The following is a 17,585-nucleotide window of genomic DNA, read 5'->3' as shown; positions in this document are numbered from 1 at the left end:
GAAGGGAAGGCAGTGATCACACACACTCACACTTTTGCTTTCTGCATAGCTTGTTACCTGCTCCCGCATCAAGGTCTCCAGCAGACATGCCCTGAATCTAACTCAGCAATATCACACCTCCTCCAGTTACCCAGCACTTCCCTTCCTGAGCCCCAGCGGGTGTCTAGCACCTGCAGATGGTTTTTTTCCCACACCGGGGAGGAGGGAGTAGGCATATCATATGTAGCCTTACTTTTCTGATCTACATCATGGATTCCGCTTTGGCTGTTGTGCTGATTACCTGGCAGCCTACTGCTTATGGGTGAGAACCACAGCTTTAATCCCCTATAGCAGCTAGTGCCTGGGGTCTGCAGAGCCCTTAGGATCTAGCCAAGTAACCACCCGTTCCTTTGTGTGCTCTATTTAAGTCTGGCCTCTCCTGAGCCTCCCCCCTCCCCTGTGGGTTACCCTCTTTCACTTGGTTGGCAGGGAAAGGTTTGGGAGCACTGGGAATAGCCTGAATGATGGCATGCAAGGTTGCATCCTGCATGAGGCAAAGGCATCTTAAACACTGGTGCTGTACATTGCTATTAGTCTATAAGGAGGAATTAAAGGGAAAGGCCATCTGTGCAAGGATGTTAATTAAGGTCTACACTTAAGGACTGGAAACAAAGCGTGTGCTCTGGGAGTCTAGAGTCTATGGCTATAGTCCTGTAAACTTTCGGTGCGTAGCTCCAGCACTTGCGCTTGGACTCTGGCACATCTGTTCCTCTGAATGCTTGTCAGTGTCCCTAGTCTGTGTGACCACGGGCTCTGAGACCTTGCCCATCTGTGACCCTTCCATTCTGGTCCCCACCACTGTTTTCTGTGCTTCCCTCTGTTTCCAGCATCAGATGATCTGTTCTGCTCTACCTCAAGGATCAGGTGTTCAATTTTAATGGGCATGTTAATTAGGTGAGTCAATGGGGGCTTTTGATTGCTGGACTTCAATACTTTGATAGCTGGGCCTCCTCAGTAGTCAGCCTCAGGAGGAGGAAGAGGCCAAATAAGGAAATAGACTTTGGTGGCTGACTTTAGGAACGTAATCTAACGGTTTTTAGCAAGGCAAAGGGCAAGGGCTGCCAGAGTCATGTTTGTCATGCTCGGGCTGGCTAGAGTCCCTTCAGCTACTCCCAGTGATAGATGCAGCACATGGTCCAGGCTCTCCCACGAGACACACCCGCCCCATCTGATGCTTGGAAGACTCCCACTCTGACTGGCTGGTTTCTGCATGGTGTATCCCCAGGCGTTGCCTGGAAACATGTTGTAGGGGACACTGATTCCCTCTTCTAGGCAGTTGGGGACTGGCAACACCTTAGTTGGGCAAGGATAGTCCAGAAAACACAGAAAAGACAACTAGAAAGATGTTGGTCCCTATAGCCTTCCAGCCTTGTTTGTATCTTCTGTGACACCCTCTGCTATTACCCAGGCCATCTTTGAGCTATACAAAATGACCCACTCCAAGTACTGCCTCTGATCCCAAACAGCCTGAGTTTCAATTCCAGTTTTGCCATTTACCTCAGACCATGTGAGCTTAAGCAACTGATCTAACCTCTCTACCTCACTTTCTTCATCATTAGAGTTGGGAATAATGACAACACTTGTTTCTCCAGGTGGCCATGCCTGTGAGTAGTTACTGTATGTGAATCATTTGGAATTGTGCCTGACAAACACTAAACCCTGTGTGTTTTCTGACACGGTGTATCAGGATTTTGTGGCTTTGAAGACACTATCTTCTCATCTTCTAACACCACCTTCCATACCTAGCTAATGCCAACTGGTTCTCTAGGACTCAGGTCAAGCAAGACCCACCTGCAAGTCTGATGCAGGGGTCAGGCCTGTGGTCCCAGGAATGCCCACAAATGCACACACTGTAACACCTGGTGTGCCCAAGGATCATTGTTGACCTGTGTGTCTGTCATCCCACTGGGTACAGCAAACATGCACACAATGTTCTTGTGTTGAATGACTGGATAAAACTTTGTTAGAATCCTTTAAGCTCACATGTTTATCCAGTCACTCACTCATTCATCCCTTCATTCATTCACAAAACTACCTCTGTGTGTGAATGTGTATTCGTGTATGTGTAGAGGCCTGAGGTCAACATGGAGTGTTTCATAGGAGCTGCTCACTTTGTTATTTGAGCCAAAGCCCTTTGTCAGAACCTGAAATTCACTGAGTAGGGTAAGCTGGACCACCGAGAGAGCCTTGGGATCACCCATCTCCACCTCCCCATGCTGGGAGTGCAAGCATCTACTACCATGCCTGGATTTTTTTTTTACTTGAGTTCTGGGGTTTGAACTTGGATCTTCATGCTTACATGGCAAGAACTTTATGGACTGTGCTGTATCCTCAGTACTTCATAAGGGGAGAAAAAAACATTGCTCATCTATGATGTGTCAAATCTGATTTTACTGACAGCTAACCCTAGGTAACCCCTATCAGACCTCAGATTCCACTGAGTCAAAGAGACAGAGTAAGTTCTTTCAAATCATAGCCCTGTTGTAAGCTCCAAATGTCACAGCTTGGTTCAGCCAACCTCCCCACATCCCACCGGGTTGTGGCTGCAACTTGAAAGACAGGAAGTGCTTCCACAAAGGGAATTGTTTGAATCTTTTTAAATGCGTTGTTGAAAAACTTTGGAAAGTTTCCGTGTGTGTGCCCACTGCTTAGGTTGCCAGTCCTGTTTTCAGAATGTTTTTCTGTTTCCTGGACGTAGAGATGCTTCAGTTCATGTGACAGCCCTAGCAGCCATTTCCCCTTCCTTCCTAAGTGCTAAGAAAGCTCCATGTTTGGCCGAAGGCATTGTTGCCTCAGCTATACGATTTTCCCAGCTTCCCTTGTAGCTAGATGGGATCTACTGACCAAGTTCTGGCCAGTGTCTTAGTTGTCACAGACTTAAAACAATGGGAATTTATTTGACATTTCTGGAGGGCAGAGTCTGGCTGTGTCTCTAGACCTGGTCCTCTGTCTGGAGGTTTTGTGACTCTGCTGCCCTGTTGGAGGGACTAGACCGTTGTGATCATATTCAGTGACCTGTATAATCACTCCCTGTTGAGGACCTTAATCACACCTGCAAATCCTTTTTGCTATATAAAGTAACACATTTGTGATTCCAGAGATGGGGCATCTTGAGAGCCATTATTCTGTCTGTCTCAATTAGAAGTAGACTATAGGGCTTTCAGGAAATGTACTTAAAGGAGGTATGACTCTTTGCCTTCCTGTCTTTTCCTCTCTTTCTCCTTTTTTCTTTCTTTCTATCCATCCTTCCTTCCTTTCCTCCCTTCTTCTTCCTCCCCTCTCTCCCTCCTTCCCTTCCTAAATCCAGAGTGTGTTGCTTTCAGTGTCCATTTTGAACCATGAAATGACCTTGGGTATGGAAGCCAACCACAAGTTGACGAAAGAGGAACATTGAAGCGTGGATCTGTGATGATTCACACAGCTTCCTCCAGACTTTGTTTACCAAATGCACATTAATCTTGTTTAATCCACTGCTACTTTTGCTGGTGTTTTGTTTGGGGGAAACATTACGATGGACCTAATCCCAGCTCCTCAAAACCATGTACAACTCTATGCTTAGTAAACTACAAGTCTGAGACTCCACTCAGCTACCCTATATAAGGGGCAGACAAGTTGTCTATATAGATACAACAACTACTACAAAAATGTTTTTAAAACTGTCTTGTGTTGATCAGCCACCAGTCTTTACTTTGCCTGTGGGATGAACAGTAGACCCTCATGAATTACCTGGCTTCTACCATTGTTTCAGAGCTTTGATATGAATCCACAAAGATGGATGCCCCCAGGAGAATCAAACTGGGTAGAATGGGCTACTGACAAGCCATGTTCTAGTCTCGATTAGTTCAAAATAGGACTTCATGCTGTCTTCCATTCTTTTGTTTGTTCAGGTTTTCCCCCCAAGACAAGCTTTCTCTGTCTATCTTCAGCTGACCCGGAGCTTGCTCTGTAGACTAGGCTAGCCTCAAACTCAGAGCTCCACCTGCCTCTGCCTCCTGAGTGCTGGGATTAAAGGTGTGCATCACCATCACCCAGCTGGATCCCATTCTTTGCATACATTATTTACATAGATGTAAATAATAATCAATCCCAAAGAGTGTGCCAGTCAAAGTATCTACCTTTAGAAGTGGTCCTAAGAAAAAACCAAATCCACTGTCCTTAGGAAAATCCAGTCATTATTAGCAACACCACGTGCAAGATGTTAATTTGGGCCAACGTTCTCTATTCATTCATCATGATTTCTGGATGTAATGAAATCTCAGTAGAAGGACGCTACAAGGAGTCTGGGCTTCTGCCTCTCCTTAAAGAGACCCCCCTATTGCAGAAAAGCTAGGAAGGGCTAAAAACAGACTTAGCTACTTTGTGTTGTTTTGTTGCAACCAGCGAACTCTAATCACAGCCACTGTCCTCACCAGGCTTCTTCAGCCCTCTTTACCTCCACTCATTATTTGGATCCTGAGGAATTCCTTTATTAGCTCTAGCAATTTCGTTAACTATTCCTGCAGCAATCTAATTCAGGAACTGGCACCTGGGGCAGGAGTGGTGCTGAGGAAATGGGGCTGGAAGAGTAAACTTGAGATGATTTTCAGACAGACTCCATCCTTCGCCTAGTTACAGAGTCTCCTCATCTGGGAATACTCCTCATGTGTTCTCTGAACAAAAGCCGTTTTTCTCTTGATCTGGAGTAATCGGTGTGAACAGAGGGTTGGTCAGAAAGATGTCTGGCTCTGATGACACTACCCTACAAGTCTTAACAGCACAATGCTTAACAACACAATGGAGTCTGGAGCTTACACTGGCTTCACGAGCACGCCCACTGGGAAGCAGTGTTCTCAATGCAGTGGATTGCCATGGGCCATCGCCCCAGTTGCCAAGGAGTGTGCTATGATTTAATTACAGAAGAAAGCAAATTCAAAGCTGTTCTAAGTCAGAAGAGGGCACAGGAACCCTCGGCTGTCTGTTGGGCTTGGTCATGGAACTGTGCTGTCAGACTGCCACCGATGGTGGGAAGCATGGATTCTCCCTGACAGAAATGAGGAGTGGGGGGTGGAGGTGGCAGGCACTGAGAGGGCCCCGAAGGTGCTTCTGCCGGTTTGCTCACTTTTTTTCCTCTCCACCATGGTTACAGGGTAAGCCACAGATTGATGGATACTGGGACCCTTTCAGGAGATGAAAGGTTTCCAGAGAATGGATGGCTTGGACACCCTGGCCCCCTCCCCTCTTCTACATTTTCTTCTGGACCCCCAAAGGTGACCTGACACAGACTCACTGCTTAGGAGCTTAAGGTCCATTCCAACACACCAACAATTCCTGAGCAATGCCTCCAGCATTCTCTCCCTGAAAATCCAGGCTCACAAGTCCAGTGGCTCTCCGGACCTCTCCGTACAAGTCTATTGTAGGCAGATCTCAGACTTACATAGACTTCCCTAAACCCGGGTTTCCTCCCCAGCCTACAGGCTGAGGTGTCAGGTGTACTTCGACAATGACATGAGAAAATCATGCATGTGGATGCCCTCATGAGCTCTCCATCTCCTGATAGATGTGACAAGTCCGTCTGGTGGTTAGTAACCAGGATTTGAGAGCAATGTTCTGTTTTGTAGAACCAACATGTGCCTAACAGTAAAATTCTCCTGAAGACCACCTGACATATGAGTCTAGGTAGCCTCCTCCCCTCTCTTCTGAGCTGGACTGTCTCCGTTGGTCACTCTAAATGATGCCAGAAGATAAGAACCACTGGAATTCATGTTGTTTTTCCCTAGGTGGTCCCAGGCTGACTGTAATCCTTCATCTCCTGTGCGGTCACCCTCCTCCACAGAAACCAGACTCTCTGGGTTCCGCCCTGCCCTCTCTTGTCACCATATTCCCCCTGCTGTTGCTGAGCCACAAACTACTCCTCCACACACAGCCCAGCCAGAACTGGCCCCTCACTGTCTCATGTACTGTCCCGATTATGTAGTTCAGGGGCCATCCAGCATCACCTGACAATGTTCTTTCTACAAAGTATCCCAATGTGTAGTAGCCATGAGCTGCTTCTTCTCTCCCCACCTCCCCGCCTCATCTCTAAGACCACTGCTCAACCACAGAGGGCTCAGATCACTTAGCATGGAAAGAAAAGCAACATTGTTGCAGCTTGCTTAAGCGATCCTCCATACTCCTGCTCAGATCCCCTCCCTTCTCCCGGTTCTTACAAGCAAGTGAACCAAATTACTTACATGCACTGGGAACAGCCAAGCCCCGAGGGATGCTGAGAACTCTTCTGTGCATCTAGATAGCCTGAGCTGATATTTGTCATCACTTGGGATTTGAGGGTTGGGCACCTGTGGCAGAGGTTCTCACTTGTGTGTATGAGTGATGAGTATTATATGCATGTATGTGGGTATGCCTGAGTGCATATGAAAGCGTGCACACACACACATATATGTTATCAAGAAAGGGTGATTGATATATGTGGCCGTTTCAGGTATAGCTGAGGAGGTTGCCTGAACTCTCAGGGAGATGAGGGAGGGCCAGAATGAGAGATTGAAGAGGTGATGAGACATTGCCTGTCTTCCTCTTGCTGTCCCCATGCTTAGGGGACTGAAAAGATAACCTGGAAAGTGTGATTCCACCAATAAGAGTTGGATCATGTACTCCAAAAGTTCCCTTGGCTTCAAGTGACTGGGAAAGGCTACCAGCACTGTTGCTCCAATGGTGAGACTATGGCTAATCAGAATGGGGAGGGGTGAGTATGTGCTGCCAAGGGACTGACCCCACCCCCACCCCATCTCCTTGCCTTCCGGAGCAATTTAAATGTAAAATGTGCATGAATCACTTTTCAGATTTAAATTCACACAAGTGAGGTGACCAGTATGCAATGGGAAGATTATCAGTGACCCATCTGCCAGGTACTCTCCCAGAATTCCCAGCAAAGCTCCCCATCCCCAAGGGCATCAATGAAGTTTTCCAGTGAGTGAGGGCACCTGGACACCTGACATTAGATCCGTTATTTCTCAGAGCACTGACTGATCCTGCTTATTTGTTTTTCCTTTCTGTTTTTAGTGGAAGGCAGTCATCAGCACCACACCCTAGGGGACAGTGACTCCTCCCACCGTGGCTATGAGCCTCCATTTCCCTGCACTGTGGCCTAATCAATGTAGCCACAGCCAGCCTTGCCTTTAATAAGCCGATTGTGGAGCTAAATCCCACACGCTCTCAGTCTCACCCTGGACGCTTTTGATTGACAAAACTAATCTCTCCTCCGCCCCCACGTCTGCTGCTGCCCGCATCCTCTTGCAGATCATGCACTCAGCTGCTGACAATTAGATATAAGACTTGGGATTCGGGCGCAGGAGGGTTATAAGGTTATGAATCAATTGTGGGGGCTCGGTGAGATAACAAACCAGAAGAACCCGTCTCAGACACCACACCGCAGCCCTCAGTGCCTCCTGGCTGATTTATAGCTTAGTAATAACCTCGCCTGGTCTCCTGCCCCTGTTATTTTTCATAATACACAGGGAAGCCTTACATTCCGGAGTCCAGAGCTAGCTGGCTGGGGCTGTGGGGAGAGCGCTTGCCCAGGGCTTCTCCGTGGTCCATTGTCTTGGCTGCCGTATGATCAATGGGTCCTTGAGAGTTATGGTTGTCACAGGCTCCCAGAGGCCAGCAAGCAGTTTACAAGACCTCAGAGAGGTGGCCCTGACAGACCTTGCATATGACAAGAGTCCAAAATCGTAATTCCTGTGTCTGAGATAAGTTCCTCCAACATGATCCAAACTAAGTCTGATGACTGGGAGATTTCCTGTGAGGAACGGGACAGGGTAGCACTCATTGCAGACTGGAGGTAATTCAGTGCTGACTGGACGTGGGTGGAAGACAGGGGACAGCCTTGGGGATGGACAGTATCTGAATACAGAAGGTTGGAGACCTGTCTTCCCCTCTTGACCGTCTATCACCTGTCAGTCCTCTCTGATATGACAGCCAGCACATACCGATGAAAAAGATGGCTTTGAAATGCTAACACTTTGTAAAGTATTAATCTGTTGAGATTTCTTACAAGAGCTGTGATGTCTTTAGAGAAACCCATGAGAAACCCGAAAGAGCTCATCAAAAGCAGTGCTCCAAAAGTGCCTGTCTAAGACCTGGTGTCGGCTGATGCTTACATTTCTGTCTCCTCACTCCTTCCTGTTTCCCTTCCCTCTTTCCTCTCTCCTTTCCTATCTCTACCCGTCACTCTCTCCTTCTATCCCTTCTTCCCAGCCCTTGAGATGAAATCTTAAATAGCCCACCAAAGGAGGAAAGATGTTTAGTTGCACTTGGTTTTTTGTTTTTTGTTTTTTGTTTTTTTTTTTTTGGTTTTTACGAGACAGGGTTTCTCTGTATTGTTTTGGAGGCTGTCGGTCCAGCCCAGCCTCGAACTCACAGAGATCCGCCTGCCTCTGCCTCCCGATTGCTGGGATTAAAGGTGTGGGCCACCACTGCCCAGCTTTTAGTTGCACTTGTAATGAAGATTGCATATGGGGTGACAATGTAGTACCGGATGCATGTTTGAATACAACTACTGATGAATAATCACTTATTAAACCCCACCTCCGTGCCAGGTGCTCGCTCCACGCCAGAAACAAAACAGCATAATGAAGTCCCTATCCGTAGGTGCCAAGGCTCATCAAGTGCTAAGAGTTAAATTGCATCACCCCCCCCAAAGCCTCAGAATATGATCTTATTAGGAAGCACAACCATTACAGGTGTAATTAATCAAATCAGGAAATCAGGGCGGGGCTTGAGGCAGTGCAGTATGTGTCCTTATAGACAGAGAACCTTGGGCAGAGCATACACCAGAGGAATCCCACATGGGTATGGATGTGGGAATCAGGCTGTTGCTTCTACAAGCCACAGATACCACATTCTGCCGGCAGACCAGACAAGAGGCGGAGGGCAGCACTTCCTCACTGCCCTTACGTGAACCAACGCTTCTGCGACCTCGAACTTGAGCATCCAGCCTCTGGAACTATGAGAACCTGACCTGCTGTGGTTCAGACCACCCAGTCCATGGTACTTTGCTAAGGCAGACTTAGGAAGCTAACGGAGAAGAAGCGGTTACTGACTGAACGATCCCATGGGAGCCACCTGTTCCTGACCAAGAGGAGTGCTGCAAAAGGGAGAACTCTTTGTCTGCCAGCAGATGCCAAGGGACCTTGCCAGTCTTGAAAGTAAGGAAGGCTTCTGGGTAATTAGTGAAGGGTCTGTGGAGTCAGGTACAGGTAGAAACAGAGGAGGAAGGGCAGAGCCTTACTACCCCTTGAGGAGTTTCATATGCAGCGGTCCTGAGGTGAGCTGAGCATAGAGTGGGACTAGAGAAGTGAGCCAGCTAACAAAGAGAGGAGGAGAGGGGCGAGGAGGATGTGGGAATGCTCAGTTGCCAGAGCACTGAAGCCAGAGCCATGCTGGAATCCACCACACTCACAGCCTTTACTCTGAGTGAAGGTACCTGTCCTGCTTTCTGGCCCTCGCTTTCTACAAAATATCTATCTGGGAACTGTGTTCCAGGTCACCCTGCTTGGACACCCTTTGGAGGAGGGGGTGAGAAGACGCAGTACCAATGACTCAGGCACTGGGAGTCAGTGAGTGGCAGAGCGTGCTGCAGACTCATTTATTAAGGAAGTCAGGCCCGCCTTTGTACCCCCGCCCAAGGTCCCATTGGCTCAGGCGGCTGACCCTGTTGTGTTGTCCTTTCCTCGTTGGTGTCTCTGGATCAGGTGTCTCTCTGTCAGCATCTCTGGGAGTTGCGGCAGGTTTGGTGGCTTGGATCAGGGCAGAAATGCCTACAGTACATGCGGACTGGCCTGGGCACCAGGGGCAGGGCAACTGTGGCTTAGTTAGGCTGACCACAGTTTCTCCTACAGAATCGGTTAATAGCACTGGCCGCTCTTTCAGATTCCCAGTACCCATGTGATGGATCACAATCATCTGTAACTCCAGGGGATCCAGTATCCTCTTCTGACATTTGCATGCACCCGTGGTGCACAGACATACATGCAGGCAAAACACCCATACACGTGAAATCAGAAGAAAACTATTGAATAAATATTTGTCAGGAGTAAGCCTTACCTCGCCACATTCTTACTTTTTGCCTGCTCTGTTACATCCTCCTCTTTTGTTCTCCTTTGCCTGCAAACTGACCATCAGAAGACTCCTTCCTAGAGACATCAAGACACTCTGATGTTCCCTAAGACCTCTAATGAGAAAGCAAGTAGCACAAATTATCGCAGCTTCCCTCAGCCTTGCAGATGATGTCAGTTAGATGCATGGACCTAATGAAGTATCCACAACTCAGACTGTCTGAGTGGATACGGTCTGTGCATGCTCTGTGCCAGACGCTGAGCTGTTGACACAAAACGCAGCAGTTCCTGTGCTCTCACGGCTGCAGCAGTTCATGTCCGGTTATTACTGCTCCCTTTTCCTGTGATGAAATGAAGACAAAGAGCAGGTCCATGGTCTGTGAGGAAACCAGCCATCACCGGAAAACCCAGAGCCAAGCTTGGTGAAGAGGGCTTTTCCCCCCTATTAGTAGGTGGTAGGTTCACCAATTGGCATATAAATGAATGGAGTCTGAAGTAGATGTTCCGGTTTACAGGTGACATAATGCGAGCTGGAGACAAGTCTGTCTAACTTTATCATTGCTGTGCCTCTTTGCTTCATACGTTTGCTTAAGTGACTATTAAATTTGTTATGATTTTCCTCAGAGAGCCGGTGACCAAACTACAGCTATTTGACAATGACATTAAGCTTTCCCTCACACTGTTCCTTGATCCCGTGTTTCCTTTCCTCTGCCAGCTATTCATGATGCCTAGTTTAACATTTCTTCTTCATTCAACCTTCCTCTTCTAGTGTAACATGTTTCCTTTTGTAAAATGAAGACATAAAAAGAAGAGCTACAGCTGTAGAGATGTCCTACTTGGCCTGTCTATTCATCTGATCAATTGAAAAGATAAATCACACCATGAAATTTTATAGCACTGTTATTCTAAAACCCACACTATAGGCAGTATTCAAGAAATATTTAGTAAGATTCAAATGACTGGGTTTTCCAAAGCAGAGTAGGAAGGTAAGCTGACCAAAAAAAAAAAAATAGCATGATGGTTGATAATACCAACAATCACTAAACTGATGCCTCTGTTCAGGGAAAAGTTCAATACAGAATATCAGTTTCCCACATACTTACTTACTTAATTCTCACACATTACTGGAGATAAGACAGTAAGTATGTGAAGGTGGGAAGAAATTTGGCATGAGAATGCCTGGAATCTATCTCTGAGCCCAATAGATTCTGATATGTGGCTTGAGTTACTCTGGGGCTTAGCTTTTAAATTATAATGACAATATTTGCATAGTTATTGTCAATAATATACATGATAACAAGAACAAATGTGTGCTGTACAACAGGCACTCAGGAAGTGTTATTTCCTGTCACAGGCATTGCCACGTACCTGGTAAATGGTACAGTCAGTCTTCCTGTTGCAGAGATGATGGGGGATGTTCTTCTGTATGCTGTGAATATAGTTTCTCTTATTGGTTGACGAATAAAGTTATCTCAGCCAATAGACAAGCAGGATGTAGTCAGGCAGAAAGTATAGGCGGGGCTACCAGACTAGGAGAATTCTGGGAAGAAGAACACAGAGAGTGAGTCATGAGGGAGCTGCCATACAGTTGCCTAGAAAACAAAAGTTTCAGGCATCACTGGGGTAAGCCAAGACCATGTGGAGAAACACAGATTAATAGAAATGAGTTAATAATTAAGAGAGAGCTAGCCAATAAAAAGCCTGAGACATTGGCCAGTTTATAATTAATATAAGCCTGGGTGTGTTTATTTGGGACTAAATTGCTACAGGACCAAGCAGGACAGAAACTTCCATCCACACAGAGATCCTGAGTAGGTACATGAAAACATAGGTGAGTGGAGTCCTAGCCTTGATGGAGGTATAGGGTAAACTTGGTTGTGGCACAAACCATAGTATTTTTCCTTGGGACCCTAAAACCATTTCCTCAAGACAAATGGTGAGAGTTGAAATGATTTTACCAATGACTTCAGTTGTCAGTGCCACAGTACACAATCTACCAGGTTTCTAGAAACTTGCAGTCTGCAGGTGACTACAATGCCTGAATTCATCTTTATCCACTTTGCATGGATTGCAACTGATCCAATACTTGGGGAGAAGTGGGGGAAAGATATCCTTGGGTTATCATGTCTGAGTGGAAGTGTCCTAATCAAATTCCCTAAAACACCTGAAGACACAACCCAGGATTTTGTACGATCCTCCTCTAAACCAGAAACAAATCCCCCTTCAATACTGGGGCTCACTCAAATCTAGTTTGTATTCACCTAGTGTCCTCACAACATGGGAACTGAGCTTGAGTGGTCACCGAGTCTTACTCTACCATGTACATAAGTAAACATAAAAACATAAAGAAGTGATTCTGGTTGCCTTTCCTCATATAGGACTTTGATGGACATCTTCATGGTGTCTGTGGAATTCCACTTGTAGTTTCAGGGACCACAGATGGCCATAATGTGGAAAGTTCAAGGGCAGTGATCCAGGATCATGACTGAGTCTCCCTCTACTGACCCCCTGAGACAAAACTGGATCTGGAGATGTAGCCTAGTTGGTAGAGTGCTCACCTAGCATCCTCAAAGCCCTGGGTTTGACCCCCAGCCCTGCATCAACTGAGTGTGATGGCAGCAGTAATCTCATCCCTCAGGAGGTGGAGGCAGAAGTTAGTCATCCTTGCTACTTAGTCAGTTCCAGACCAGCCCAGGCTACATAAGACAAAACATCAACAATACCCAGCCCAGAGACTAGCTTTGTTAATCACTATTTGCTTCCAAGAAAACAAAAATTCTCATGACATGGGAAACTACTCGGAGTCTCTCTTACTCTCTCTACTTTGATCTGAGAGGCCAATTTATTTTATTTTTATTTTATTTATTTACTTATTATGTTTTTTTTCAAGACAGAGTTTCTCTGTGTAGCCCTAGGTGTCCTGATAATAAATACATACTTAAACACAGGGAGCCAGCACAATGAAGTGGAAGTTACTTGGGTACCCTCTGGTGTAGTTCACCAACATTTCTGTATTGTGAGTTAATGAATTAGTTTCACTGGGACTGGGGTGATGCCTCAGTTGCTAAAGTGCTAAAGTGTTTGTCACATAAGGACATGAGTTCAGATCTCCAGGACCCACTTAAAAGCTGGGTGTGGTCATGTTCCTATAATTGCTGCACTGGGAAAGCAGACACAGGTGGATCACTGTGACTCACTGGACAGCCAGTCAACCAGTCAGCCACCGTAGCGGAATAGATGAGGCCCAGGCTCAGTAAGAGACCCTATCTCTGTATAACTTTAAATCCCAGCACTGAGGAGGCAGAGGCAGATGATGATCTCTAAGTTCCAGTCCCATTTTATCTACATAGTGAGTTCCAGGACAGCCAGGGCTACATAGAGAAACCCTGTCTCAAAAAGCCACAAGAGAGAGAGAGACAGACAGAAAAACACAAAAAACATACCCCACACACACAGAGACAGTTAGAGACCAAGACCCTATCTCAAGAATGAGGTGGAGAGTAACTGAGGAAGATGCTGGCATTCATGTCTGGCATACAAATGTATGTGAAAACACTTGTGTGTGCACGCACACAAACATGTACATAGAGCATACATAGAAAGACAAACACACATGCAGATGGATTGGCCTCAGAAAGACAGATTCCAGGTCAGTGTTTTGGGCTCTCAGGAATAGAGGGTGACTGTGCTATGTGTGTTATATCGTGGGCTGTTACCTCTCTCCAAGTCCCTGTAAGGCATATTGACTAAGATAACATCTCAAATTCAACAGAGGAAACAAAAGGCAGCAATTATTTTCTAATAGAACAGAAAAGAATCTTCCAATTCTTTTAGTAAGAGGAAGGAAGAGAGGCTCTCTGGAGTTAGTTGAGGGAGAGAGCAAAGACAAAAATGAGAAAGAAAATCCTTGCTCCTGTGCCTATGTGGACTGTTCCTGTCTGGTTCCAACGTGTCTAGCTGGAGTACTTTCAGAATATGACATATTTGCCTTCTCTTCTTGTTCACTTCCTGCCCCAAAACTGGAGTAGCCACTTGTGGGTCTGTCCTTAGAAGCCTGTAGGAGTGCTCACCCATCCCTGAGCGTCTTCCAACATGTTTGCTGCATGCCACCAAATGGTACCCACAGTGTGTGAGGGAAACAGTACAGTGATGGCACGGCAGATACAGTATCCTGGCCCGGGGTGGCCAAGAATAGCAGATTAACAGTCTCCACATGGCGTGGCAACGTCATGGTCACTGTACCGTAGCACAAAACCCATCTCTGTGGCTCCCAAAGTATTAGGGACAGAAGGAAAAGGGACCTTTGTGACTTTATCTTCCTCACAAGAAAAGTGCTTAACTGTGATCCTTGAGCTAGGTGAATGCAGCCAGGGCATGGTGGGGCCTGGAACAACTGGACCAGAAACTAAGTGCCAAATGGAGCAGAAACCCAGACAATGGTGCTGGGGGTGGTGGTGGGTAGGATAGCAAGGAAGGAGATTCAATGCGAATGAATACTAATTAGTGACATGGATATTAATGATGACAGTAATTAACAGGGGAAAGGAAGGGCTGTCATTGTCCCAGGGTGAGCAATCAATCTTGGCAGGTGATAAATAATGGCTGAGCAAACTCAGCGGAAAGATAATCCACAGGCCCCAGGGAGAGCCGGGGTGATACTGGAAGCTTCGCAGTTTCCAGGCAACCCACAGAAAAGAACTATTTTTCTTTGAGGCAAAAAAAAGGGACAGGTTAGTGTCTCTCCCCCACCCCCAGTTTGGGATTACAGATCTTATTTGATGTCTGCTTTGCTCTGAATTTCCTAGAACAAATGCACGAGTTCTGTAGTTTGAGGGAAATGAGCATGCGCACATGAACACACTACTACACAAGTGGACTCCTCTCAGAGGATGCGAACGGACCAGAGTGTTTTTACATCCTATTTCAGCTCTCAGATGTGGGCCGGAAGCAAGGGTGGGGGGCTTCTGAGTCTTGCTTTTGAGGCTGAAGTGTGAGGACATGGCATTGTCGATGAGGGTTGGCCCTGGGCGAAGCCCAGGAGGAGGGAGGAGGGTGGAGTCCTGGCAGCTCTGCTGCGCTGTTCAACATCTTCCACAGAGCCACACAGAGACCAAATGTTCAGGTTTTCTGGACAGCAGGGATCTTACTTCTGGTCCATGGTAAAATGTCTGAAAATTTTAATTCCCAGGAAAACGGTATCTCAGTAATTGCCCCTGCTAGATCTCATTCACCTGGCTGGGAATCCAGTCAGGGACTAGATTAGCAGGCAAACACACACACACACACACACACACACACACACACACACACCAAGGTTTCAGACCAATTCCTGACTCAGACCTAGAAATACTGTTCCTTTCGGCCTATTTTCCATCAAATATCCCACAAGAGATGATGAAGCCATGTTTAGAGGACCTCACCAGTGCAAAACGAAATCTTTGGGTGACTTGGTGGGTTGATAAGATGTTCTGAGCCGTGCAGATAATGGGGCCCTTACACTTCTGTTCCATTCCTTGGGGCTTGGGTCCTGAAACCCTGACGATGGAGACAAAGGAATGAAAAGAGGCCAGACGCAGAGGCACAAGAGGGGAAGAGCAGGGTCTGGTGTAGTGTGTGCCCTGTGACGGAGCCACACTGTCTACCCTGGCCACCTTGTGTACTTATTGTGTACAGTGTAGAGAGTAGGGCCAGCTAGGATTGATTGGAGGTCTCTGTGAGGGAATGTCTCAGGCTGTAGACACCCAGGAGGAGGACGGTGCAGATGCTAGCTTTGTGCACACTGATCAATTGCTTGCACTTGGACTCCCCCCTCCCCCAAAGAAGGCTTTGCTATACTTCTGAGCCTCATCATGGCGAAAGGCTTTGCCAGATCCACAGGGTTGACACACTGGTGTCCTTGACATGCCTATGCCCGTGTCAAAAGTACATATTCACTCAGAACTTCATCACTTCAATCGCTGGGGAATTCCTTCATTCCCTATACATGCCCCTGTGAGCTATGCTGCCCTTGCAACATGGGTTCTAGGTGCCGTCTTTTTAAAGGGAGACAGGAATAGGGAGCTCGCTTGGAAGACTTTGGTCAATGGTGATGAGCTCCAGGATAAGCCATGGAATGGCTCCAGATCCATCTGGATGATGACTCTGTTCATTCATGGAAGAACTGCCCAAAATCTGAAGGGATGGTGTCAGAGTGACAAGATCTGGGTTCAGGTTTGCTCTTCTGTCATCAGAAGGCAAACTAAAGCCAACAGGAAGAAATATGAGAAAGTCGAATTTCTGTTCAAATGTTCAAACCTGCATCCCCAGAAAGTTCTCTACAGAAGCTCCTGGAAATACTCGTGTAACTGAAGCATCGTAAGTGGGTTTAGGTTTTGGTTTTGGGTTGGTTAGTTGGTTAGTTCTTTGTGTTGTGTTTGTGTTGGAGGTGGTGAATTGTTTTCTGGTAACAGAACTGACATCTAGGCTGGGAATACAGCTGAACTGATACAGCGCTTGCCTGGTGCCAGTGCTGGTGCATGAAGCCCTGGGCTTGATCCCCAGCATTGTATAAACTAGGCGTGGTGGTGCAGGCCGGGACCTCAGCATCCTCAGGTATATAGAAAAGTCAAGGCCAGCCTGGGATGCACAAAAGCCTGTCTCCATTAAAGAAGGAGGGTAAGGAGGGACGGCAATCGCTAAATCACAACTTGGACGTGTCCAAGTGGATGGGAGGGGCTGGTTAGCATGGGGAAATTGCAGCAGTATCCAGCTCTTAGGCTGTGTGCTGCTGGGCTTAGGACTCTGGTAAAGATGTTTCTTCTACTACCCATGGGATCAGATCATCAGCTCAAATGGCTTTGTCATTGCAGGTACGGATATTGTGCAGTGGCTTATGAAGAACCTTTCCATTGAGGACCCAGGTACTTGACCCTTGGCCTTGCCTTTACCTCTCCTTTGTGTTGGCATACACGGCATAGACAACTTCCCCAGTGGGTCCTATACAGTCTTGACAAGAAAGCTTATCGTGGTGGATTCCAGGATGTGGAATCATTGTATGCGCAGATAGAAGCCATTTATTTTCTCCACTGAATGGCTGCCATCACGTGGAAATCACCCTTTGAGGAAATGAGCCACTATTTATTTAGAATGCCAAAGAGCTCAACACAATGGCATGTGAAATGAGATGGATTCTCATTAGCTGTAGCAATTAAAGATAAGTTGTAGCCCTGTCACAGAACAGCCTTCTAGAAGCAGCTCTTAAAATTAGATTGCCTGATCCACAATTAAGATGTTTAATTATTTGCTAAAACTCCTTCTGTTTTCTGCTTCTGCAAGAAGTGAACAAGGGGTGTTTTTTTCAACTCTAATTGTGCATTTCAATTAGGCAAAGTCCACCAGAAAAACAGCAAAACCCTGGCCAATGAAGATGGTTTCTACAGCTGTCCTTCCACCAGAAAATAAGCAGGACAATGAATT

General features: G+C 46.7%; 1 protein-coding gene across 9 annotated transcripts in view; it reads left to right on the top strand.

Moving 5' to 3' along the window:
• The window catches only part of Rgs6 (regulator of G protein signaling 6), a 515,997-nt gene that overhangs the window by 391,538 nt on the left and 106,874 nt on the right, over positions 1–17,585 (top strand). For all 9 annotated transcript variants that reach the window (XR_005876224.1, XM_040742794.1, XM_040742791.1 and 6 more), the window contains exon 4: positions 16,979–17,029. Coding sequence is in view for 8 of the 9 variants with exons in the window: in XM_040742794.1 (XP_040598728.1) it covers positions 16,979–17,029 (51 nt within the window). In the remaining variant the exon portion in view is untranslated. The remainder of the gene's footprint in view (positions 1–16,978; positions 17,030–17,585) is intronic.

The sequence above is a fragment of the Mesocricetus auratus genome, unplaced genomic scaffold (assembly GCF_017639785.1).
Source record: "Mesocricetus auratus isolate SY011 unplaced genomic scaffold, BCM_Maur_2.0 Super-Scaffold_15014, whole genome shotgun sequence".
NCBI lineage: Eukaryota > Metazoa > Chordata > Mammalia > Rodentia > Cricetidae > Mesocricetus > Mesocricetus auratus.
The sequence above is the reverse complement of the archived record's forward strand: the minus strand, read 5'-3'. Positions and strand labels throughout refer to the sequence as shown.